The 25,776-nt window shown below is 35.5% G+C and overlaps 1 protein-coding gene across 9 annotated transcripts in view; it reads right to left on the bottom strand.

The window, feature by feature from the left end:
• Window positions 1-25,776, bottom strand: part of TDRD3 (tudor domain containing 3) — a 162,697-nt gene that overhangs the window by 38,946 nt on the left and 97,975 nt on the right. For all 9 annotated transcript variants that reach the window (XM_023252140.2, XM_023252149.2, XM_023252137.2 and 6 more), the window contains 4 exons: window positions 25,475-25,615; window positions 22,535-22,691; window positions 21,734-21,859; window positions 1,963-2,813 (listed from right to left, as the gene is read on the bottom strand). In XM_023252140.2, coding sequence (XP_023107908.1) covers window positions 1,963-2,813; window positions 21,734-21,859; window positions 22,535-22,691; window positions 25,475-25,615 — 1,275 coding nt within the window. The remainder of the gene's footprint in view (window positions 1-1,962; window positions 2,814-21,733; window positions 21,860-22,534; window positions 22,692-25,474; window positions 25,616-25,776) is intronic.

The following is a 25,776-nucleotide window of genomic DNA, read 5'->3' as shown; positions in this document are numbered from 1 at the left end:
AAAATACTTTTCCATTATCATCTTAATCAAACTTTCACAGAAGCATGTGACACAAGTGGCCTCTCATCCTAAGATAGACACTGTTAGCCCTATAAACCTGCACTGATTTCCAACTACTTCACCTTTTCTTGCCTTTATCATGAGGGAGAAACAGCTAAACATAAGTAATCCCCCACTACCCAAATCAAATAGTTCCTGTATGTTGGAAAGTGGTCTGAGTTGTTAACAGTCAGAGTCTGAGTAGTGAAGAACACTTGCTTCCTAAGCCTTCCTAACAGCCGGGGAAGAGCCATGTGAAATAGTTCCAACCAGTGAGATTGTTGAGATTTCTGGAAAGGCTGTTGCTTTTCTGGAACTAAAAAAACACAAAACCAAAACCAAAACCAAAACCGCTGTCTCCCCTTCCTTCTAACCTTGAATGAAAACTTGACAGTCGGGATGCTGCTTGTAGATAGATGCTATCCCACCATCATACAAAAACCTTACAGGACTGTGCCATCTAGCTATACCAGCCGATACCCCTCTCCTTGCTGCTCTCATTAGGAAACATCTAACATCTTGCTTATACTTCATCATCCACTGAATACAGTAGGGCCCATTTCCTGATCCCAGGACCTATAGCATCCTTTTAAAAGATCCAACCACATTCCCTAGCCTGAATTTCAGTTCCTTGAAAACTGTAGTTAACTTTGCCTCCACCTCTCTGTTTAGCCAAAGATACACTCTCATGGGCACAGCCTTACTTTATGAACTGAAACTATTCTACCCATGAAATAATTCAAGTATTTTTTTTTTTTTTTTTTTTTTTTTTTTTTGCTGGACTTGATCCACCCAGATCTATACTATGAGTCTGTTTATTACTATCTTGCTGGTATCTCCAGTCCCCTACCACTCTACTTTTTTCCTACATAAGTGCCCTATTCAGAATTAACTAATTAACAGAGTCCATAAATAATTATGAAATCCCTATATTACAGGAGAAGCAGGGCTGCAGAGGAAAACTAGACAGACATAGCCCTGCCTTCAAGAAACTCAAAATTATGGTAGGGGAAGGAGTTATCAATCCAAGAACCAAAACCAAAAATACAAATTGTGGTAAGTTTTAGAAGGTGAATAAGGCACTGACTGAGAAAGACAACAGTGTAGAAGGGAGGAGGGGGCAGGTCAAAGAAGGCTTCTCTAGGAAGTGATATTGCAACCAAGCTCTCAATGATGAGAATAGTTGGTAGAAGAGTATGTTGGGCAGAAGGGAAAATATGTGCAAAGGTCCTTCTCTCTGAGGGTTCCTTTTTCCTTTCCTTTCCTGTTCTCTATTGGTCTTCTCCCTCTCACCCAGGCTCTTTTAACTGATCCACCGTATTCCTTCTTGACCACATCTTCTGTCTTTCCCTTACCTTTTCTCCATGATTTCCCTCTTTCCACTGTAGTCAGCATATAATGTAGAACTAAAGAGTGTTTAAATTATTGGCTTAATAATTATCATTTATTATTAGCTAAATAATTAACCTTTCTGTTATTTCTTTAAGTAGGCTGATTGTATATTTTCTTTAATTTAAATGTAATCTGCAGAATTTAACTCTGTGCCACTCAATTCATTTTCTTCCTTGTGAATCAGTATAACTTTACTAGAAAGAAAAGCAAACATTGACAGTTCAGTTGGTAAGTGAAATAACTGATCAACTCTACTTAATCGCTTTTAAATACTATTCCGATAGGCGATCTAAAATCAAACCTTACTTAACCAAATCTTATGAGACTGATTCTCTATAAGGATCCATAAAAAATATTAAATATTTTATTTTTCCTCTTTTATAAATTACATATCTATAAATCTGTTCAAAGACTTTAAACAGATACAGCCATAGAACAAAACTCATAGTCCCAAAGCAATGGCCTTCTACAGTCTCACTAGGAGGTAACATTTAATAACATTAGAATATGCAAACCTTACAGCATGCATACCTTGTTGTCTTCCCAATAAAGTGCAAAACATTCATCTCCAGGTTTCCACAATTTTGCATACTCCATAGGAATAGATGATTCTAGTACTTTTTCTGGTTTAATTGGCCCAGATCTTCTTTTAGGCCCACTATTGTAAAATACTTTATCATCATAGGGTGTAGCTGTGATGGGTCCTGCTGGCTTAATAGGTCCTACTCGCCTGCCCTTCAGTGGCATTTCTGTCTCTCCATTTGGAACACCAACGAAACTATTAGTTCGGACGGGATTCTGGAAATCAGTATTTACATTAAAATGTTTTTCAATTTTTACACCACTGAAACTTTCGTTATTTATTGTTCGTGGTTTCCTGTCATAAAAATGATCAGGATTTGTTGTTTGGTTTTCTCTTTTCCCACGTTTTTGATTATTATAGTCAATGGATTCTTGAGGAAGTGGATTTTCTTTTGCCTCTGCATAGGACGGACCTTTTCCTGATCTGCTTTGCATAGAGTTATCCCTTTTTTTAAAAGCACCATCATTGTGCTGAGAGCTTAAAAGGTAGGAAGCATCTTTAGTTCTGTCATATCTAGAATAGGGTCTATCACACTTGATTCTCTCTTCAGCCCATGCTTCGGATCCTGAAGAAGTACTTGGTCTTTCAGAACCTCTGTTTCTAGGTAATCCACTGCCTTCTAAAACTGACTTTGAATTTTGGGGGTCTCTTTGAAAACGAGGAGGCTTTTCATTTCTTGGCTGTCTGGTATCATTTCGAGGCAGATACCGTGGTTGATTACTATCTTTGACTCCATTTTGCTCAGTATTTGACAATCGGTGTTGTCCCTGATGAAGCTGCTGCGGCTGTGGTTTAGGTTCTGAAAAGTAAAAGTTATTATATGCATATTAAAATGAAGACTCTGAATTAATACTGAATTATTTAAAAATATCAACAAATTATTATATTAATACAAATTATCAAACTTCTATTTTAACATTTTCCACTACCTTCCCACCTCATTATCTTAATCCCTCTCTGCTTCCTTATAGTTCTGTATTTCTAATGTAGTTTTCCTGGTCAGCTGCGTTAATGAAGTAAAGAATAATTCAAAAGGAATTCGTCTTTGTCCTTGAATGTTTGTACTCTTATAACATAGCTATCTATATGTGCTGTTCTGGTAATTCACTTCCCCAAAACAGTAATGAAACAGAATTGCAAACTGCTGACCCAGAAGCTGCTATGAAAGAACACAAGTACAACCGTGCTCAACCCTTTCCTGAATCCTACTTCAATTTAAATATATACAGCTATCATTGGCAGTCAGGTTCTAGCCTTTGCAAAAATGTTATTCCTCAAATCTTTCTGCATCTAGAATTGCTAAGTGTTTAGATTACAGGGGCACCTGGGTGGCTCAGTTGGTTAAGTGTCCTACTTCAGCTCAGGTTAAGATCTCATGGTACATGAGTTCGAGCCCCATATTGGGCTCTGTGCTGATGATAGCTCAGAGTCTGGAGCCTGCTTCTGATTCTGTCTGTCTGTCTGTCTCTCTCTCTCTCTCAAAAATAAAGATTAAAAAAATTTTTTTTAAAAAGATTACAAACAGATACCCTACTTACAGAAAAGAGTAATTTCTTTGACTTAGTAATTAAGAGCAACTACTACTTGGAAATATGGAAAAAAGTGTCAAAAATATGATTAAGCATAATAACACAGATAATGTCAAACTAGAAACCCAAAGCAGTAACATGGTAAATATATACTCATAGATAATTTAATGGCTGTATTTCATGTAGTGGTTTTTATTCTATTTCGATTAGTAACATGCCATTTATACTTTCTTCCTTCACTGTTTCACACAGCATGTCTGTAACCTTATTACCAAACATATTGAGTGGTCTTTGATGTGCATGTCTTGTTTCTCTTGTCATACACAAGGTCACAATATTTCTCAACAGTGGCACTAATGACATTTTGGGTGAGACTGTTTCCTGCAATGCAAGAAAATTAACCTTTCTGACCTCCAGTTACTAAATGCTAAAGAATCAAAGCATCCTCCATAGTTACTGTGACGAACAAAACTGTCTCCATACATTTTCAAACACCCACCAGAGGCAAAAGGTGCCAGGTAAAATGTCTCAAACAGGGATAAAGAGAAGACCTTTAAAAGTTCATGAGTGACAAAACAAGTCACAGTAAAAATCAAGACTCGAACTGGCAAGAAACCTCTCAACAGAACCACTGGAAGCTAAAGCCAGTCTAATAGGCTTTAAATGTCTTTGAAATTAAAGGAAAATTATTTCCTAAGTACAATTCTACATCCAGCCAAATCACCCATTAATTTCGACAAAGAATACATGTTTCCAATATGCAAGATCTCAAATAGTAGCCAAGACTGTTTACAGGGATGTTTTTTAAAAATCACCTTTCCCAAGATTTTCTTTATAAATATAACACAACTGTCCTATTTTTAACAACTGTAGTCAACATTAAATCCTTCTTTAGAGAGAAGAAAAATGGTCACCTTTGGTTTCTGCTGGCATTATTATCCAGGAGTGAAGATTTAGGAAAGCAAGAATAGTGAACATAAGCAGGACACAAATGAGCATTTTCAGCATAAAGCATGTACTGGCATTTGTTCCACTCATTACTGGAGGGTAAAAACAGCAGCTGCCTCTTGCTGACTATCTGCTATGTACTACGCATGACACGCTAGCATTTCACACACGTTATCAATAGGCCCCACAGTCATCTTCAGATACAGGTGTTATGAGATTTATTTAACAGAGAGAGGTCCCATGTACAGTGAGTTGAAGACAATTTTCAGCTTCCAAAATAAGTCAAATATGAAGGTATTTTATTTGTCGTCAATTAGGTTTGAACAGATATTTCAGAAGTAAGCATTTTGGATGTACTATGATTAGGAATAGATTTTTTCTTAAATTATTCCATTAAGGGCCACCAATATCTATGACGGTCAGGAAGCACAAATAACATAGGTCATCATGAGAGTAGCTAAGTATTCTGCACTACAGACAGGGATCTGGATAACCATGTATACACAATATGGGAGAACTTGATTTCACTTCCTCTAAAAGGAAAAAAAAAAGATTGCCATATTTATTTAATTGATGTTGTACATTAGAGTAAAAAATAAAATGAGTAATTTACTAATACACATTCATTGTATATTATAACATACATTATATATGAATATATTATTATGTTGAGATAATGCTGTCAGGGAAAAATCCATTAAGAAAATTATTCTTTTAACTAAGTGGGGTGCCTGGGTGGCTCAGTCAGTAAAACGTACGACTATTGATTTTGGCTCGGGTCACAATCTCATGGTTCCTGAGATTGAGCCCTGCATCAGGCTCCACATTGACAGCAGGGACCCTGGTTGGGATTCTCTCTCTGTCCCTCCCTGCTCTCGCACCCACGTGAGCATGTGTGTGCATGCTTTATCTCAAAATAAATAAACATTAAAAAAAATTAAATAAAAATAGCTCTTAGAAATAAACTAAATAAGGCAGAAAATACAACTGTGCTTTTGAAAGAATATAGTTTTCATATACATCCATTTTTTTTCAAAAATAAAATAAAAGTAAGTCAAGAAAGGAAGGTTCTTAAATGTTTCATCATTCTTGAACTTCCTTAACCCTAAGATCTTTTGTCCTACATTGTTACGTAAGGAAGTCAGATACAGAGTAGGTATTTTGAAACTGAGCTAACATATTAAATAAATAGCAGAATATGCCTAATTACTAAATTGTGGAAAATGTGATTTTAAATAAATTAAGAAATACCCCAAAATCAAACAGAAAGTTCCTCAGTTCTCCACTCAGAATCTACTTGCTCTCTGCCACATTCTTCCAAAGGTATGATGATTTCAAACCACCCAAAATACTACTCAATACTACCGGCCAGGTCTACAGTCACTCTAATAATAAATATACCAAGATACTTTTCTGTATAGGCAGTGGAATAAAATGTAGGGTTTTTTTTTGAAGACCTGAAGAAGAAACATGAAACAAAAACATAAATAGAAATAGGTAACATTTAGTATTTAATGGGAGAAAAAAAGGGATATTAGCAAAAATAATGGAAAAATTCATCACAAAATAGACGAAACTGTGACATCTAAAAGATCAAAGTGATACCCTCATCTTCTTCTTTTTTTCTGTTTGTTTGTTTTTGTTTTTTTAAGTAGGCTTCACACCCAACATGGGGCTTAAACTCATTGTTCTGAGATTGAGAGTCTCATGCTCCACTGACTGAACCCAGTCAAGTAAAAAAAAAAAAAAAAAAAAAAAAAAAGCTTTTATGAGGGGTGTCTGGACGGCTCAGTTGGTTAAGTGTCCAACTCTTGATTGTGACTCACGTCATAATCTCACAGTTGGCGGGATCAAGCCCTGCATCAGGCTCTGTGCTGACAGTGTGGAGTCTGCTTGGGATTCTCTTTCTCTCCCTCTCTCTGCCCTACCCCCAGTAAGTTCTTCTTTCTCTCTCTCTCAAATAGAAAATTAATTAAATTTAAAAAAAAGTTCATATGAAAAAACTAATAAAAGATTGCTGTATGAGTTCAGTCTGACTTATGATAAAATGTTCCTATTACACTAGATCACGAGTTTCAAATATATGTTTATAAGATAACTGATTATAATGTTTTACATTCCCATGAGTTGAAATGCAAGGATCATTAAAATTTTTATTAATTGCCACAAATTATTTGGGTTTGTATATAAGAATGTGCTGAATTAATCAGGCATCTTAAACTATTAATATTTCTTTGCTGAATATTCATTTTGCAGTCACAGTTGTACCTACATTTTGTAGTAGAAAATCAAGTATGTTTTGTTTCCCAAGATGACTCTTCAATTTATTCTGAGACATCTACCAGAAGAAGAAGTGACTTAATATTTATTTAGATTTTACTATGTGCCTGACAACTCTACTTAGAAGGTCTTTTGCTTACATTATTTCATGTAATTCTCATAACCACTCCGAAGGGCAGTATTATCTTTATTTTACAAAAAGAAACAAAGAAGCCTAGAAGCTAGAAAATGTTGGTGCCAGAATTTAAACTCAAATCTAACTGAAACCACTACTTTCCACTATGCCAAGCCGCTTGCCTAGAGAAACAAAACAGAATGCAACCAACAACATGTTAGTTACAATTCTGTCACCTACATCTGTTCATTTCTGGTGAGATGCAGAAATCACAAAGGCTCTTTCTTAATCCCTGTTGGGCTGAAAAAATAAATTTGGATACCAGGAAACTTTGGATATTACCAGAATCCTGAGCTAAAATTAATAATCTCTTTCCATTAATGCAAGAACAAACAAACAAACAAAAAAACAACCCGAAACCCCTATTAACAGTTGGCCGAACTTAGAATCTCACAAACTGACACCCAGAGATAGCAAGTGTGTGGGTACAACCTCTGCAGAAGGGCTGCATAGGTTACACCACAGCTCTGCCAATTAACAGTTTTGTAACCTTAGGTAAGATACAGCTTTTCTGAGCCTCATCTTTAAGGTATGGGATAACAGTAGAGCCTACCTCAAAGGATTGACTAAGTTTAATACATGCAAAGTACTTAGAACAGACAGTATCTGGCTTTAATAAGCACTCAGTAAATGTTAACGGTCACTGTTATTATTACGATTACTATTAGCATTATAATTATGCAAGCCAATTTAAACAACACTTGGATGGTAAGGCACTTCCCTATTTACACGGCTCCCCTACCACAATCCCTAACTTTAGTTAGGATCCTTACTTGACTCTATTTATTTTTTGTTTGTGTTTGGTTTTTTGTTGTGCTTGTTGTTGCAAATAGGGCAGAAAGAATGCTTTAGTAAAAACTTTACTGTCAAATTATGTAAGTCATATTATAGAGAAAATTTAGATCAGAAAATCAAAATCTTACTCTAATACTGTTTTCTACTTAAAATATTATAAACATTCTCTAGATAAAATTTCTTTTATATACCCTTTAAAATGTTTCTATCTTAGAAAATACTAATAAATATTTTAAAAAGTAAAAATTCCTAATAATCCTATCATAAAAAATACATACAGAATAAAAGTACTACCTTCTGCCTAACCAATTCCACCTCTAGGGATGGCCACTATTAACATTTCAGAGGTTATTCTTCCTTTTTATATAAGCCATATAGATATATCTATACATATTTTTAAAATTTTAAACAACAAAAAAAAGGCAGACTCACCCATATCTCATAGGCTGTAGTATACTTTTTTTTTTTAATGTTTATTTTTGAGAGAGAGGGAGAGCGCGCGCGCACACAACAGAGCATGAGCGGGGAAGGGGCAGAGAGAGAGGGAGGCACAGAATCAGAAGCAGGCTCCAGGCTCTGAGCTGTTAACTCAGAGCCCGATGTGGGGCTTGAACCCAAGAAATGCGAGATCATGACCCAAGTCAAAGTTGTAAAATTAACCAACTGAGCCATCCAGGCTCCCCGGCCGCCATATCTTTCCAAGTCAGTACCCAGAGTTACCTCATTCTTTTTGATATTGCATGTTGTTTTTTTTTTTTTTCTTAAAGGAGGGTACTTTAAATATTATTAAGTATTAACCAAATTAAGGGTGGAGTGTAGGCCTTACTTGGCATTTTTTTTTTCCAGTGCCTGGCTACAACAGTCAGGCAAACAGATGGTATTCAGTAAGTATTTGCTCAAAGAAAGATACAGTTACTAAAAGCAATGGGCATGGAACAAGTTTCCAAGTTCAAAACCATTGCCTGTTTAACACTGTCACCTGGGCTCAGCTAAGAGGGCAATACTGAAATAGAAAATACACTTCCCTGTATTATTTTCTGTATGAAAGGTTTGCATGAAAGCATTGGGACAGAGTTAGATTGAGTTCAAGTGATTACAGAGAAAGACTGCACAACATATAAACACTGAGCTCAAGCAAAATAAATTAATTCTCCCACTTCCGAGTGATGCGTCGTTAATAAAGTCCCAAAGAGCCCCAGTTTCTTCATCTGGAAAGTGTGGATAATTATATTTATTACAAGATTATGGTGAAGAATCAATTAGAAAATATTTGTGAAATTGCTTTTCTTATGGCCCATATAGGGCCTTTGGAATTAGACTGACAATTGAAAGTAAGTCCCAGTCCTACCATTAAGCAGCTGTGTTACCTTTTAAAACTGGAATAATGCTACCTACCTATTTCCTTCATTAAGTTACTCTGTACTATAGTTAGTGAGCACTGACTATGGACAAGCATCAACACCGTTCTAGTCACTGTATACAAAGCAGTAGTAAGGCTCCTAAGTGCTCTATCCGGTGTTGCTTTAGGTATAATGGGAAGAAGTAAACCACAAATACGTAAACCAACTAATAACACAGCTTAAAATTGTGAAAAAGACAAAGAGGGAACTATATAGACTTTTATATAAAACTGGGAGGAGTGGGTATATACCAACTCAGGGGGAGCATTTCTCTGAAGAAGCCGTGCTTCGGTTGTGCTCTAAAGAATGAGAAGCAATGCAATGAAGTCGAGAAGAGTGGTCCAAGGAGCAGGAACAGCACGCGCAAAAGTCCTGGCCTGGAAACTTGCTTCGTGGAGTTAATGTGTTCCTAAAAAAATCTTGGCAGGCCCAATTTTAGGTAAAAACACAATCACTGGTAATTATTAATTTCAAGGGAGGAACAGTTACAAATAGCAATACCCCAAAATTGATGTCCTTTATGCCAAATAAAAACAGCAAATTCCAGAAAAAAAGACACAAAAATGAACATTAGTAATTGGACATGGCATTTTCTTTCATTACTCAAAGGCGTAATTTTTCTTTTTTTAATTTTCATGATACTCTCTCTTAATTGTGATGAACGTTAAGCTTAAGGTTAAGCTCACAAATAAACATGTGTGATACTCAGTGTTCACAGAATTAATCCTTTAGTGTCGCAAATCCTGTTCAAAAACAGAGAGAAAAAAGTCCATGAAAAAAAAAAGGGTGGGCGCGACGCCTAAAATCACCGCTGCTATAAATGAACGGATAGAAGAACGCTGAGGAAACACAATGTGCACCCACAGTACAACTGCTGCCCGTTCTCCAGTCCTGCTCAAAAGGCAGGCAGAGTCCGAGCCAGTGCTTACAGGTGCAAAAGAAAACAAAAGGTTTATAGTTCGGGGAGTACACTAGGATTGCTCACATAGGTAAATGACCAAATGAGCTTAGCTCAGGGTACAACTATAATAACACCCTCACCTTGCAAATATGGAAGGGGGAGAAACTTAACCAAGGGCATACAATGAACTGGGGTAGAACTGGGATTAACTGAGCACTCAGGTTCCGGACTCCAGTATTAACCTCCCTGCTATACATCCTCAACAACAATACCATTGTGCTGGTAACATTAAGTCATTAATAACCAGGAGTCATTTTCAGTATTTCCTCACAGAACACAGGTTAGCATTACCATAAAAATATTTTTGCCAGGGTAAAAAAAAAAAAAAAAAAAAAGCATTTGCTATACAGGTCAATTCATTAAATGAAAATACATATATTTAATCCAGCTGATTTTTCTTCTTTTTCTTCCTTATAAACAAATTGCAGGAGTATAGCTTCATCACACATCTCATATGCAAAATATGCCACTGGATTCATTTAATTTTTCTTCTACCTCTAAACACATTAAACGCATAATGTCCTCTTTAGAGGGCTTTTCTAGCCAGTTTGGCCTTTTCTTCATCCGTAACTAATAGACACTCTAAAACAGAGTTTTGTTTCCTGGTAAATGAGAAAAGTCTTGTTCTGTTTTCTTTTTTTTTTTTTTTTAAAGTTTATTTATTTGTTTTGAGAGAGAGAGAGAGACAGAGAGAGAGAGAACAAGCAGTTGAGGAGCAGAGAGAGAGGGGAGAGGCAGGCTCTGCACTGTCAGTGTGGCGCCAGACACGGGGCTTGAACTCATGAACCCATGAGATCACGACCTGAGCCAAAATCAAGAGTTAGACACTTAACTGACTGAGCCACCCAGGGGCCCCTTGAGTGTTTTCAGTATATTTTGATCACACATCCTTGCATGCCTGCACAGTGCCTGAAGGTGTCCCAGGAGTCGTCCTTCTGGCTTCTCTTCAGATCTCAACTTAGATTTCACTTTTTCTCCTTCAACCCCACAGACAGCAACCAACTCTAATACCAAGTGAGCACTGTCAGTCATACTTCTGTGTTTCTTGTAAAACTCAAGCTGGATTATTTCATCTTCCTAGCGTATTGTGGACACATAATAACACAAGAATTTTTTTAATCCAACATGGCACTGCAGCCTTACTGTCATCCCCATACTACTCACTGCCATTGATGCCTTTCGTTCAGCTGTTCATTGGTCGACTCAGGTGAGTCAGGTAATGTCCCCCTTGTTGATAAACTGGGAGTTTATACAAGAGATGCTAAACTTGTGAGTCACAAACCACTTAGAAATACAATGTGTATCTTTCTGCTTTAACTCAAATATCAATGTGTACTGCAAAAACACACTGGAAACGTCAACTAAAATGTCACTTATTATCAAACTTGTAAAAACTCAAAGGATGGTGTGTCAGAACAACTAAAACTCTCATACAGGAACTATCTGTCAAGCGTAAGAAACTAAACTTAACTTGTGTGATCTTTTCTTCCAAGCTGATTAGTATTTTCCAGGATCATGACTATGATAATTTTAGACTCCACATTATCTTTGTAACACATTTCTTGCAAATTTCACAGAAAACTATAGCAAAACAAAAATGAGAACTTTCACAATTTGAAGCCAAAATATGCTAGTGACATTTAAAGGTACTTTATTTTTAGGGGCAAAAAATGAAAATAAGGAGAATTTTTAGAGAGAAAAAGCAAAGGAATGTCCATTTATGGGCTAGAATACTATTTTTAAAAAGCCACAGTACCCCACTGCAACAGGTTACCTACTGATACAGAAAATGATTCCGGTAGAATAGCTGAAACTGAGAGTAATCCTCCAACAAGTGAAACAAAATAAACATAAGTCATTAAAGGTATTTGCTACAAAAAGATGGTCTCAACTGATTAGTACATGAACTCACATCATAAATGAAGCATAACACATTCTAATATTCCTAGATCTATATTTCAGCCATTTTATACATAATTCTCAACTAATTTTCTCAATGATACAAATCAGGGCTTTTTGTGTAAAATGTCTTTAGATGTTGTATATATTCTGCAATAATCACAAAACTCTTCGGCTCTGAAAATTAGTCTATCAGCTCAAAATCTGTATACTTTGTTTCCTCAATTAAAAAAAAAACAAAAACAAAAAACTTTCCTCTACAAATTTATTCTGAATAAGTTCTGATTTAGATTACAAAATATAAGAACAGGGACTATATCTTATGCCTTGTAGGTACATGCAAATACAAGTACTTATTAAATGATTATGTTTTCCAAATACTGTAAAAATAAAATGTAAACTTTAAAAAATATTATGTGATAGGCAGGAAGAGAAATCACCCATCATCTCAAGCATTTAGCTTCACTTTTTCATGCGATATTAAATGTGTTCTCTCTTATCACTCTCTTCAAAATCATCATTTTAATATCCATATAACAATTATCTGCGGGATATCCTTCAGCTTATCTTTCAATCCTACCACTTTACTAGCACTATTTTTGTCAAGGTCTTCAATCAGTGGTGTGCTGGACCCAATGTGAACATTGTATAAGACCTAACATTAAATTTTCAGAAAATCTGGAAGCTGATTGTTAAACTATTGATTGTCTGAGATCAGCCACAGTGGAAATATTTCCACCACAGAAATGAGGAAAAGCTAAAAAACAGGGCATTCCCTCACCCCCGCCTCTTCTCCCACAGCCTGCTGTTAACATTCACCTGTGTGCTATTTATGCTATGTAAACTCAATGGACACTTTTCATCTTGTCTCTCACTCACTCTCATACTCCTCCTACTTCTTTCAGCTCTTTTCTGTTTCCTTTGCTGGCTCCTCCACCTCTACTTGATCTCTAAACACAACTGCTTGCTTGATGTCTCTCCTTGGTTTTTAAAAATTGGTGTATCTTAAAATTAAACTGTCGGTTGCTCTTTCCCCAAAAAACCCAACAGATGTTTAGAAATGGGGCATGGTAGAAAGAGTTCTGAGTTGGGAATCAGACAGACAGAGGTCCAAATTCCAGATCTTTAGTTCTTATGGGTAATATGTTTTATCTCCAAGCCTATAACTTATCTGTCAAATGGAAATAACAATGTATCTTTTGCATTTGCAGATGATTAAACGATTTATGAATTAATAGTATGCAAAGCACCTAGAACAGTTCCCAGTATATAGTAGATATTCAATAATGGCACGTATTTTATTTTATGGTCATTAAATGCTTAAATGAATGGACCATTAATTGAGGAGGAGGAAAAAAGAAGAATGGCAAAAATGAAAAAGAGGCTCACTTGTCCTAGTATTCTGAGCAAAGCTGTATCTCTTCTATAGATCTAAGCACCAAAGAAAATTAATTATATGTCATAACTGATAGCATGGTTAACATATTTTAAAAATATGTATGCTACATAATTTGATTTCTGTACATTTGTCTGAAAAAATAATCATCAATATGTAAATTTAACCAAATTTAACCAGAAGACTATTTTGGAAGGTTATTGTTATAAGCAAAATTTGGAAACTTTCAAATTACTAACAGCATTAATGGAATTATAATCGATTACTATGCAGCCATTAAAAATCATGCTGATAGAAATATATAATTACATAGAAATAGAGTTATATTTTATTGTTGGGGAAAAACGCAGGTTATTTAAGTATGATCTCAAGCAGAAACAAAAACAGAATATGGTGATGAGACCATGGGCCATTTTCCTTTTCTTTTGTTGACTATATTTTTAATTTTTTCTAAACTTATCAGGTAACACAGATACAACAGGAAATAATACACTTCTGTGGTACATGATCAAAGAATTTATTAACCTCAATTCTTAGCTCCTATTTTTAAAATGCCCTTCTAAGACATGTTTTAAAAAGTGCATTTCGAATTTTTGGTAAGCTAATTTTAACCAACTTTCTATATATTTCCTTTAAAAATTTTCACTAAAATTATCCCTAAATCCACATACAATTTTTGTATATAATTATCAAATTCAAATAACTACTAAATTCACATTTATAATCAAGACATTACATGTGCAGCACTGCAGGATATTTTCACAGTATTTTCATTTGAGAATTCCACAGATTACATGAGACATTCAACACTTTGTTACAGAATAGGTTTTGTATTAGATGATTTTGCCCAATTGTAGGCTGATGTACATTATCTGAACAGGCTTAACTTAGGCTAGGCTAAACTATGATGTTCAGTGTATATACCTTAGGCTAGGTGTATTAAATGTGTTTTGACTTGCGATATTTTCAACTTACGATGGGTTTACTAGTAAGTAACCCTATCTTAAGTCAAGGAAGATCTCTACTTGGGCAATCCTTTCTTGAGGAAACCCTTCTCAAGAACATGTAGCCTAACACATACACAGTCTCTTTTCTTGACTTAGTTTCCTGCTTTTCTAATTGAACTATTACCATTATATCACATATCCTTCCCATACTTCCTATTCTTCAGTCTTTAAAATTTGAGCTATAAATCTATAAGCCAAACTATTTAAGCTGACTTGAAACCTGATTAAAAGAAAACAAGACCAAAAAAGACACCTAACAACTATCAAAAGCATGAAACTTCATGTCAATTACCCATCAACCACCAATATTATATCTGCCAATATCTAAATATATTATTTACAACTGAATATTACGCAGAATTTGAAATTAGGCAGTAATGTTAACCAAGTAAATACTACTTCTCACAAAACCCACAGGATATAGAGTAATAGAACACCACAAAAACAGTATGCATAGCAGAGTCTGAGTATTATTCTGACAATGAGAAGAGATAATAGAGTATTTTAAGCAAGGGGGTAGTGGGATTAAGTTTGTGTTTTGAAAGATCGCTGACCACAATATGGAGAATGAGATGATAAAGTTCTGCAAGGAGTCAGGGGCGGGGTGATGAAGGCCTGGAGTAGAGCAGTGGGGGTGGAGATGAGGAGGTGATGAGTGAAGGAGGCTGTTGCTACTGTTGCTAATCATGGAGATGATGGTAGTGGTGCTGGTGGAAGAACTACCGTTATGTGGAGGCTTAAGTGTCAAGCACTGTGCTTAGCATTTTATGCGTCATATCTAATTTGATATTCTCAACAACCCGACAGCTAGGTGCTGTTGCTATTCCCCCATTTCCCAATAAAGATGTTAAGGTTTAAGAGGTTATGTAACCTTCCCAAAGACATACAACTAATAAATACAAAAGTTGTAATTTAACTTAGTAGTAGAATCAGTTGTACTTCTCTATTCCAGCATCTTGACAATTCTCTCCTTTTGGGAATAGAATCCTGCTTTCCAGGGGAAGGTAGTGGTGGGAACTACTCCTTCCTCCTTATATATGATACTGATGAAATCAATTATATCAGTTAATCAATTAAGATGTCCTGTGTTTTTCTGACTAAGGGGACAGAAGGCCTTTTTCTATCTGACCTGCTAGATATGAGGACCATTTCCCTGTTTCTGACAAATATATTTTTTTATTACCTTTTATTTCATATCTGACACAAATGGTTGTGCAAGTCTTCTGGGTTTCTGTCCTAGCCACTCCACATACAACAATGCCAATATCATTGGTGGAACTCAGTTGAACTTGGGTAACCAATAATTATGCAATGATAGATACTTATCTTTCCCCGCCAAATATTCACTTGCAAAATGGAGTCTTTCTACCTGCGTATCTTTATACGTCATTATGCCCCCTTATATGTTGGCCTTATGCTACACCTGGAGCTATCTGGATCAATTATTGTTAACACATGGAGACAGTCTGCCAGTATACAAAAAAAGCAGAATTCAGAAGCAGAACAATTTTCCAGTTATTGAGGCAAAAAAAAAATCTTTCTTTGTATTTCTCTGGCTTACATCTTAAAGCAAACTAATTTATAAGTTGGTGCCAGAAAATAGGGTGATACAAGTGACAGAACCTCAAATGTAAAACTTGTTTAGCAAAAAAAAAGAGTGCTGGATCGTGAGAGTCTCTGCAACCCCTAACAGGAAGTTTGAACTCCTCACTGTGCAGTAAAACTGTAGTCTATGGTCTTGAAACTGAGACCATCTAATGAAGGAAGCTAATGAAGGAAGGTGTTGGGTACTTCCTAGTTCCTTCAGTATGCCCTACAAGAAAGACACAAGCTGGCAAGTTCGAAAGCAGACGGGGCACAGATATAACTAGGTAAGAGGTGCTTTTCTCAATTATTACCAATAAGCCAAAAAGGCAGAAATAGATAATTGTGCTTCTTAAGGAATTACAGAACTCTATGAACATTTATAAATGTTAGTAAATCTTATCCTTTTCATAAAGTATCTCTATTTGGTGGAATATGTTCTTCATATTCTTCCAAGTGTTTACTCAACATATGAGTAAGTTATATTCTTTATTCTGCTTTCTACAATTCTGATGCAAGATATGAAGAAACATAAATAAAACTGATAACATATAATTACAGGATAGGCTATACAAAAGAGGGAATAATAGATAAATACAAATGTAGGACAGTTACTCTGTCCACTATTCTCACTATGTCTTTTGTTCCCCATTCAGAACAAATTAAGGTTTTCCTGGTCTTATTTAGATGTAGAAAGTTAAAACAGTAAAGTTATTGTCTCAGGGTATTCCTACTCCCATCTCTGGCCAACCTAAGCTTCCATAATAATTGAACGAATCAAACCTATTCTTTCCATCTCAAGTTGAAATTTAAAACACATATTCCCAATGGACATTGATTTAAGTGGTAGTTATGTATAACAAGGTGATATATTGATAAAGTATATGATGGCACAAAGTATATGATTTTTGAAAGTTGGCTTGATAATCTAGTCACCAATTATAGTATCTAGTCTGTAAAACGAAATTTTAAAAAATCTCTATATAAGAACCTTTTGGACACAATCCTATCACAAGGTGATCAGTTAAATGTTCCCAAGTTGACACCAAGTCATCACATATCACAGAGAAATACTTTAATTAGTGATTACTCTCAGAAAACAATGTAATGCAGCCTCATTTTTTTCAGAATACTGATAAAAATGTCAACTAGAATTATGTTTGATTCCAATTTAAACATACAACAAAAAGTTAATGTTAAGAGAAAATCTCTCTAAAAAAAGTACATGTGATGATCAACGACCTCTGATGGAAGTTTTAAAAAATTAGAATAAAAAATGATAGCCCGCTTTTAGACAAAAATATATGATATAATGTGGAAGTAAAAGTGTTACTAACATGCCTTAAATTTGTCAGAAGCTCATTCTTAAAGGATGCATTTTTTTTTCCCAGAAGCCTGACACATTACACAGGATCGGATATGATAATAACAAGTCCATCCAGGCCTACATTTGTTTACTCAGCCAAAAGATGATTTCTAGGGTATTAACATTAAACAAAATCCTCAGACAGATCATATGATACAAAACATAGAAGCAAGAAAGATTTGATTATTCAGCTAAACTAGAAACAAAAATTTAAAAACCCCAAATATATGTATCACTGAATAATGATTATTTCTTTATAATCAATCTGGGACTATAACAGACCCACATGATGACACCAATGTTTTGAACATTAAAATTATAAGATCCTAACGTTTTTCATTAGCTATCCATAAGGCATTCAACCATTAAACATTATGGAGACTCCATCCTGAAAAGCCTTCTAGGTTTTCCTTCGGAAAATGGACATTTTCTCCCATCAATGAAGTGTTAATTTTAGAACATAGGATTTATGGAACAATGACCAAATTCTAAGAGAAGACCAACACGGAGACTCAATTTTATGACAGTAAAAAGTTATTTCAGGTTTTATTTTCAATTTAAAAAAACCCATAAAACCATAAAATGAGCAGAAAAACAATTCAGTTGTTTGCCTCATCCATTTATTTTACTATGAACCCCAGCTCACCTAAGAAAACTGTAGTAGTATAGAGTGGGTTAGCGAGAGAAAGAATAATGGTGAGGGCAACCACACACAGAGCACTCACATCTATTCCATCACCTTCATTGTAATAGGATTACATGAAGACAGAGACAGGACAATATGAGAAACATCTACAAGCACAATAATCTTCAGGATATATATGTATCATTTTATTGTCCAGCTGTTTGTGGTCATGTGTTATAATCAATCTGTTACGAATGTTGTCAACATCATCAAAGAAAAAGTTTAGGGTCAGAAGAGCTGCTACTGACAGAATCAGGTTCTGGTCAAACACTTAAAACAATGAAATATTAAACCAAACGGTATTTTCAAGTCTGCCTGATTAAAGTATATTCTAGTCATTCAAAATAACTAGTTGGTCTTATTTTGGCACTAAAAGTTTTAAATATTATAGATTACAAGCATACCTCATTTTATTGTGCTTCACAGATACTACATTTTTTATAAATTGAAGGTCTGGGGCAACCCTGTGTCCAACAAGTCTATTGGTGTCATTTTTTCCAACAGCACCACTCACTTCATGTCTGTCACATTTTGGTAATATTATTATTTAATATTTCAAACATTGTTATGGTGATCTATCATCAGTGATTATGACTTTCTGAAAGCTCAGATGATGGTTAGCACTTTTTAGCACTAAAGTGTTTTTTAATCAAGGTATGTACATTGTTTTATAGGCATAATGCAGTTGCATATTTAATAGTCTACAGTATAAAGTAAACATAACTTCTATATGAGTTGAAAAATTTTAAAAATCATTTGACCCGCTTCATTGCGATATTTACTTTATTACAATATATGCTTTATTCTGGTGGTCTGGAACTGAGCCTCTAATGTCTCCAAGGTGTGCCTGTACAAATATAAAATCATGTCTGATTACTGTATTCGAAACAGCCTCTGCTAAGCCTTTATATGCTGTTCAGTGTGGTTTATACTAAGTAAATGATAAAGTCCTTTTTAATAAGTATTTCTGTGTCTCTTTAGTTTGTGGTTTCTTCTGTCTCACAAAGTAGACAGTAAGCTTCTTTGGGGTAAGAGCTACAAGATCCCTGTATTTCCCCCAAATGTTTTGAAAGAGCTAGTTTATTATATTCTGTATCCCCACCACTTACCATAGACCTGGTACAAATAAATACTACATAAAATACATCTACAGAATGAAGAATTCCTCGGAGCCCATATAATGCAGTCTCACTTCAGTCTCAATCCCATGTTCCCCCTTGCAGATACAAAAAATTTTTTTTGCCTGAAAGCACCGAACAAACTCCATTGTTCTCACAGTGAAGTTTCAGAGCCATCACAGTTTTGCACTGCCATCTACATGAAATAAAAACTCCTTAGGACAAAATGTTTTTGATCCATCTCCAGCTTACCACTTCTATCTCTGGCCCTCTGGCCCCACCTCTCCCACACTGTCCCAAAGATAGGGAACTGGTGATCTGATGCCTCTAAGCCTGGATGCCCAGAGCTCCCTCTACTTGGCCTGTCCTTGATCCAATATTCCTCTGCACACGTGTCTGAAGGTCAGATTATACACCTTGTAAAAGCCAAGGGTCTGGAATATTATTATTATAAAGTCCATATTTTTTCTCACACGCTATCAGATTCTGTGTCATATTAATAGCAGTGTCATAAATAAAACACATCTACTAAAACAATACCCTATATTACCAGAAGTCTTCATAAACTTCTGTCTCCTCAGAAGACACTGACATTTGTTTTTGAGTGTAGTATCCAGGTCATGTATCTTAATTAACTTTCATACCTTCTTCCAAATGGAATGCTAATATCATTTCATTTTGTTGGTATAGAATATGTTCTGTGAGAACTGAAGCATTATAGGCACATAGGTCACAGCAAAATTAGTATCTCAGTCTCAACCTCATTATGATTTAGGAGATACTGCAGGAGTCAAAAGCAAATGTAGGGAGACAGAAAGGTAAAAGAAAATCACCAAAGTTCTGATTGGGAGAGTATAAAGGAAGTTGGGACAAAAATATCAGAAAGGCAGAGATTTGAAGAAGCAGTAGAGATTCTCTTGCTGGCTTTACAGAAGCAAACAAACATGACGTGAACTGCCTACAGAGGCGATCAGGTGGCAAGAACTCGAGAGCTTCCAGGAGCTAAAAGCACTCCCCAGGCAACATCAAGCAAGAAAATGGGGACTTTGGTCTTAATCTACAAGGAACTGAATTTTGCTAACAACCAGTGAGCTTAGGAGAGAACCTTAAGCCTCAGCCAAGGTCATAGCCCCAACTGAAATCTTGATTTCAGGATGTGAGATCTTCAGCAAAGGTCCCAACTAAGTTTGCCTGGACTCCTGACCCACAGAAACCATGAGATAAATTTGCATTGTTTTAAGCCACCAAATTTGTGGTAATCTATTCAACAGCAATGGAAAACCAATACATTATGTTTTACAACCAAGAAAACATTGCTGTTAAATGTGTGCTTACAAATCTCACCTACATCAAACACTTTTTCAAAATACATTGCCTTTTCTATATAATCTAGCAATGAGCTTCCATTTTCATGAAATCTGGACATTTCAAATTTGTTATCATAGCATTTTATCTCCAACCTTTTTTTTTTTTTTTTTTAATTAAAAATATATCTGAAAGAGAAAACTGAATTTAAAAGTATATCTCCCTGGGGCACCTGGGTGACCCACTTGGTTGAGCATCCAACTCTGATTTCAGCTCAGGTCATGATCTCACAGTTGTGGATCTAGCCCTGCACTGGGCTCAGCACAGAGTGCTGAGCCTGCTTGGGATTCTCTCTCACTCTCTCTCTCTCTCCCTTTTTCTGTCCCTCCCCTGCTTGTGCTCATGCTTGCTCTCTTAAATAAATAATAAATTTAAAAGAAAAAAGGGTATTTTCCTAATGTTTTGGACTCATATTTTTAAAAATATACTGTTTTAGAAAATACTTACTTATCCCATGCTTAGAAAAAAGATACACATTTAACATTCTTTATCTTTTCAGTATTTATGTTAATCACTAAAATATGTCATATTAAGGAATACATCATATTATGGGAGCATATTCACTCATTGTGTGAATATTTCCATAAAATATGTAATATGTGGAGAAAGAAGAGATAGGCCAATTTCACAAAGTGTTATATAAAATTATATAATAATAAATTCTCCAACATAACAATCAGTTTTCATAGCTAAATCTGTTATCTAGTGAAGTTGGGGGAAAGATCTTGGCAATATTACCTATTTTAGCGTTAGAGGGCAAAATAAGCTGCCTTTTGTATTTTCAGACTGTAACAATCAAAAATTTTGTTCTGTATTTCTGTTAAACAGTAAATTTGTAATTTAAAAATTTTAATTTTCAACACCCAGATAGAAGTTTGTATTGTCAGTTCTTTTATTAAACTTTTTTTGGTGCGATTCCAAAGTTTGGTCTTTTTAAAAGAAATCTACGTTAGGGGTGCCTGAGTGGCTCAGTCTGCTAAGCGTCCAACTCTTGATTTTGGCTCAGGTCATGATTTCACAGGGTATGAGTTTGAGCACCGTGTTGGGCTCTGTGCTGACGGTGCAGACCCTGCTTGGGATTCTCTCTCTGCCCCTCCCCAGTAGTCACTCACTGTCTCTCTCTCTCTCTCTCTCTCTCTCTCTCTCTCTCAAAATTAATAAACATTACAAGAACAAACAAACAAAAAGCAGTCTACTTTAAGGTAGCCTACCTTCCACACTCAAAGTCCCCATTTTAGACTCCAGGAAATCAAATAACGTGCTTGGAGCTGACGGCCTTGCATTTCCCAGCTCCTCCTCTTCTTCAGATCTTATTCTCCCCCGGCCTTTTCCCTTACCTGAAGAAGTAAAGCAAGACACGTTTATTGTACGTGCAAAAACAAAAGGAGAAAATACACCAAAACAGAATCATCAGTCACCTCAAGTATGATTTTGTATGTCTTTCTTTTCATATTTTTCTGTATATTCTGCATCTTTTAAATAAATACGTTTTTAAAATGATTATATCAACTAGTACCTTTAGTCCTCTAAATGATCTATCTGGAAATTTGAATTTTTTCATGTAAATTATCTTTTAAGAGAAAAAAATCATTCTTATAAAATTTTTCTTTAACCACTAATCCTTTAAAAGAATAGAGGATTAAGACTTGAATGACCAAAGAATAACACTAAATAAAAGTCATGTTCTTGATAATTTTTAAAAGTCTGCAGACTAGTCACTTATACAAGGGGCATAGTTCTAAAAATAATTAACAGAACTACTCATTTCATATTATATTTTCTCTATTACTTATAACAACCCTGTTAAGTAAGGTATTATTAGACCTACTTTACATAAAGATGAAGACAGAGAAACTTGGAGGAACTTGCACAAGTCTCTGTGATGCCCTAACTGGTGCTCCTTCCTCTTACCACAAAGAGTAAATGAAGTTATACTGTCCCCCCGCCCAGCAACAAAACCTCAGCCAGAAATGCAAACAATACTATCTGTCACATGGCTTAATGAACTCTACCTCTCAGAGGTGGACCTGTAACAGGTTTGTGTTTATTGCTGTTAAGAAGTACATTCAGCGCTGCTTCTAAGTTGTTGCCATTATCCATAAGAGCTTGCCTCGATGCTTCTTTACTGAAGCCCATTTCTGTTATGTGTTTCAGAGCCTTCTCATCAACCTGTAAGAAATTAAAAGCAAAGCTACGCTAATGGCCAATAAATAAGCAAGGTATACGTTTTTAAGTATATGTATAGTTTCTTTTTTTTTTAAGTTTATTTATTTTGAGAGACAGAGTGAGTGGAAGAGGGGCAGAGAGAGAGGGAGAGAGAGAATCCCAGGCAGGGATTCGAGCCCAATGCGGGGCTCAAACTCACAAACCGTGAGATCATTGTCTGATCCAAGAGTAGAACACTTAACCGACTGAGCCACCCAGGTACCCCTATGTATACTGTTTTTAAATTAAAAATTACATTCATGGTTATAGAAAAAATGCTATACTAATACAACATCCACTTGCTGTTTGTTCATAACAATAGTCGAGGAAAATTCTGTATGATATATGGGGTTGTGCCTCAAGTACTCTCTGACTTTACAACTACCATTACAAAAGAGTGAATGAATGAATGAATGAATGAAAGAAAAGAAAGAAAATCATATATGTCAGAAAGAAGCTTCTGAAAATAATACAGTGAAAACTATCTAATGAAAACTTTTCTTGCTTAATATTTCACTTCTCCAAAACTGCAAAGTATAAAATGAAGCTAACAAAAAGGTGCTATCTCAGTAGTTTTATTTTTTTTTTACTCTCTCTGTTCCAGTATTCTTTCTATACTCATTAGCAATACTATCTATGATGCTGTGATAGCCTGTACGTCAAATAGGAAAATCTACCTTAAAATGCCATAAATCAAAATCTCCTTGAAAAATCTAGAGCTGAGTAGAATTCAAGAACTTTTTAAGTAACATAAACATATCCCATAAAGAAATTTCTTGATGGTACCCCATAGGTCCCTTATCCTCTTTTTTTCTTCACTCTTTTCTCTTTCCACATCTTAGACTGGGTAATTTCAATTGCCCAGTATCAAAGTTCACTGATTTTCTTTCTCTGCCTGTTCCAGTCTGATGTTGAATCTGCTAATTTTTCATTTCAGTTACTGTACTTTTCTGCTCCAGAAATTCTATTTGGTTTCTTTTTTTTTTATAATCTCTCTTTACTGATATTCCCCACTTGTTCATATATTGTTCTCTTGATTTCTCTTTGTTCTTTGTCAACAGTTCCCTTCAGACGTTTGAGCATATTTAAGATAGTGCATTTAAAGTCTTTGTTTAGTCAGTCCAATGCCTGGGCTTCTTCAGGGAAATTTCCTGTCAGTTTCTTTTTTTTCCCCTAAGTGGGTGTACTTTGCTGTTTTTTGGTAGGCTTTGTAATTTTTTTTGTTGAGAACTGGACATTTTGAATACTATAATGGCAGTAATTTTGGAAATCAGATTCTCCCTCCTCCTCAGGGATTGATATTGTTACTTGATGAAAGCTGCTGTTGTAAGTTTGTGTAGTGACTTTTCCAAACTTTCTTTGCAAGGACTATATTCCTTGTGATATGTGATCACTGAAGTCTCTGTTCCATTATCCTCTTTCTTCATTACTCACTATTCTGGATCCTCAAGTATTTGACTACCAGCCTTCAGAATTCTAAAACCGTCGTTTCAGAGAGTACTTGTCACCTAAATAGTTGTTTGGGTGGAGAGGCCAATTCCTGGAGCTCTCGACTCCACCATCTTTGCAATGTCACTCCCTTCATATGTTTAATCCTTGCCACAACCCCAAACTGCTGGTCTCTGATGTTCTATGGCAAGACATCCCCAGAGAAGTATTCTCAATTTACTGAAGTTTGAAAGCTTCTTGAGTTAGGGACCATATTTTTTCAGTTCGCTGTATCTACTCTAACCTGAAACTGACTTTTATAAAAGTCCATGAAATGGTACCATGAAATGGTACTATGTTCAAGGAAGAGACAGCCTGGCCCATAGTTCTCCTTGGCCAATGACTGATTTAGAAGTGGACATGTGACCTATCTCTAGTTGTTAAGACATAAATGGAACTTTCTGGAGATTTCAGAAAGTATTTTCTTCTCTGATAAAATAGACCTACACCCTTTCCTTCCTGCCTTTGAACTTTTTCTGTGAAGACTTAATACACAAAGAGTCCTGTATCCCTGAGAAGAAAGCCAAAAAATCACAGAGATGCTCACCAGAGCTCAACATTGTTGTACTGCTGGATTTATCAACCTTTGTAACCATCTACTTCTGAATTCTAGTTATGTGAAATAATAAATCCCTATTATTTAAGTCAGTCTTAGTATCCCCTACTCTACAGATAAAAGCATCCAAAGTCATTCAACTTCTAAAGGCAGAGGAAAAAGAATTCTTGTCAGTTCTCTCATGTATGAGAACACTGCAGCATACCAGAAATAACTTTGACTCCTATCATTTATCTTAAAAATCCAAGTATATTTTGCAAATGAGACCAGAATACACATTTACTTGTTCTAATACATTTTTCCCAAAGAGCAAAACAAAACAAAACAAAACAAAATCACTTTACAGAAAATTTGAGAAGGATATGGAGAAGGGAAGGGAAAGGATGTTCCTGAGGCATCATCTTATACAAAATAATCTCCATTAAATGTCCTCTATTAAATGTGATGGCTTTTCATCAAGCTATTCCAAAAGACATAATTCAGACATTAGAAATTTAAGTACGATGGAGGTTTTAAGTAAATTATCTTTCAAACAATCCAGATGCTCCACGATTAGCGACAATCCTTAATGAAAACCTTCTTAAGAGTTGTAAAGTTCATTCATAACGCGCTGAATAAAGCCAGGAGTGGTTGTGAGAAAGGACAGAAAAATCATCCAGGTAAGGCAGAACACATTAACTCTGTGTTGATTCTTTGGCCTTACCAGTTCTCTGTAGACACCCTCATGTTTCCCCTCCGGTTTGGCTGACTTTTCTTTTTGTAAGATTTCTCTAGTTCGGTTCCCAGCAGCACTCATGTTGAGGTTACTTCTAGCACCACCACCACCACCTCCAAATGTCTTGGTCTTTAAATAAGTGAAAGACAAAGAGATGTAGGTAAGTAATATGGAAAGATAGTTCTCAAGACTAGTCTGCAACCAAAAACATCTGGTAAAACAAGTAACGAAACGCTTCTCAATTATGCTAACTGATTCTTTTCAAAAAATATGTACTAGCCATCATCTCT

Source organism: Felis catus, chromosome A1 (assembly GCF_018350175.1).
Source record: "Felis catus isolate Fca126 chromosome A1, F.catus_Fca126_mat1.0, whole genome shotgun sequence".
Lineage (NCBI taxonomy): Eukaryota > Metazoa > Chordata > Mammalia > Carnivora > Felidae > Felis > Felis catus.
The sequence above is the reverse complement of the archived record's forward strand: the minus strand, read 5'-3'. Positions and strand labels throughout refer to the sequence as shown.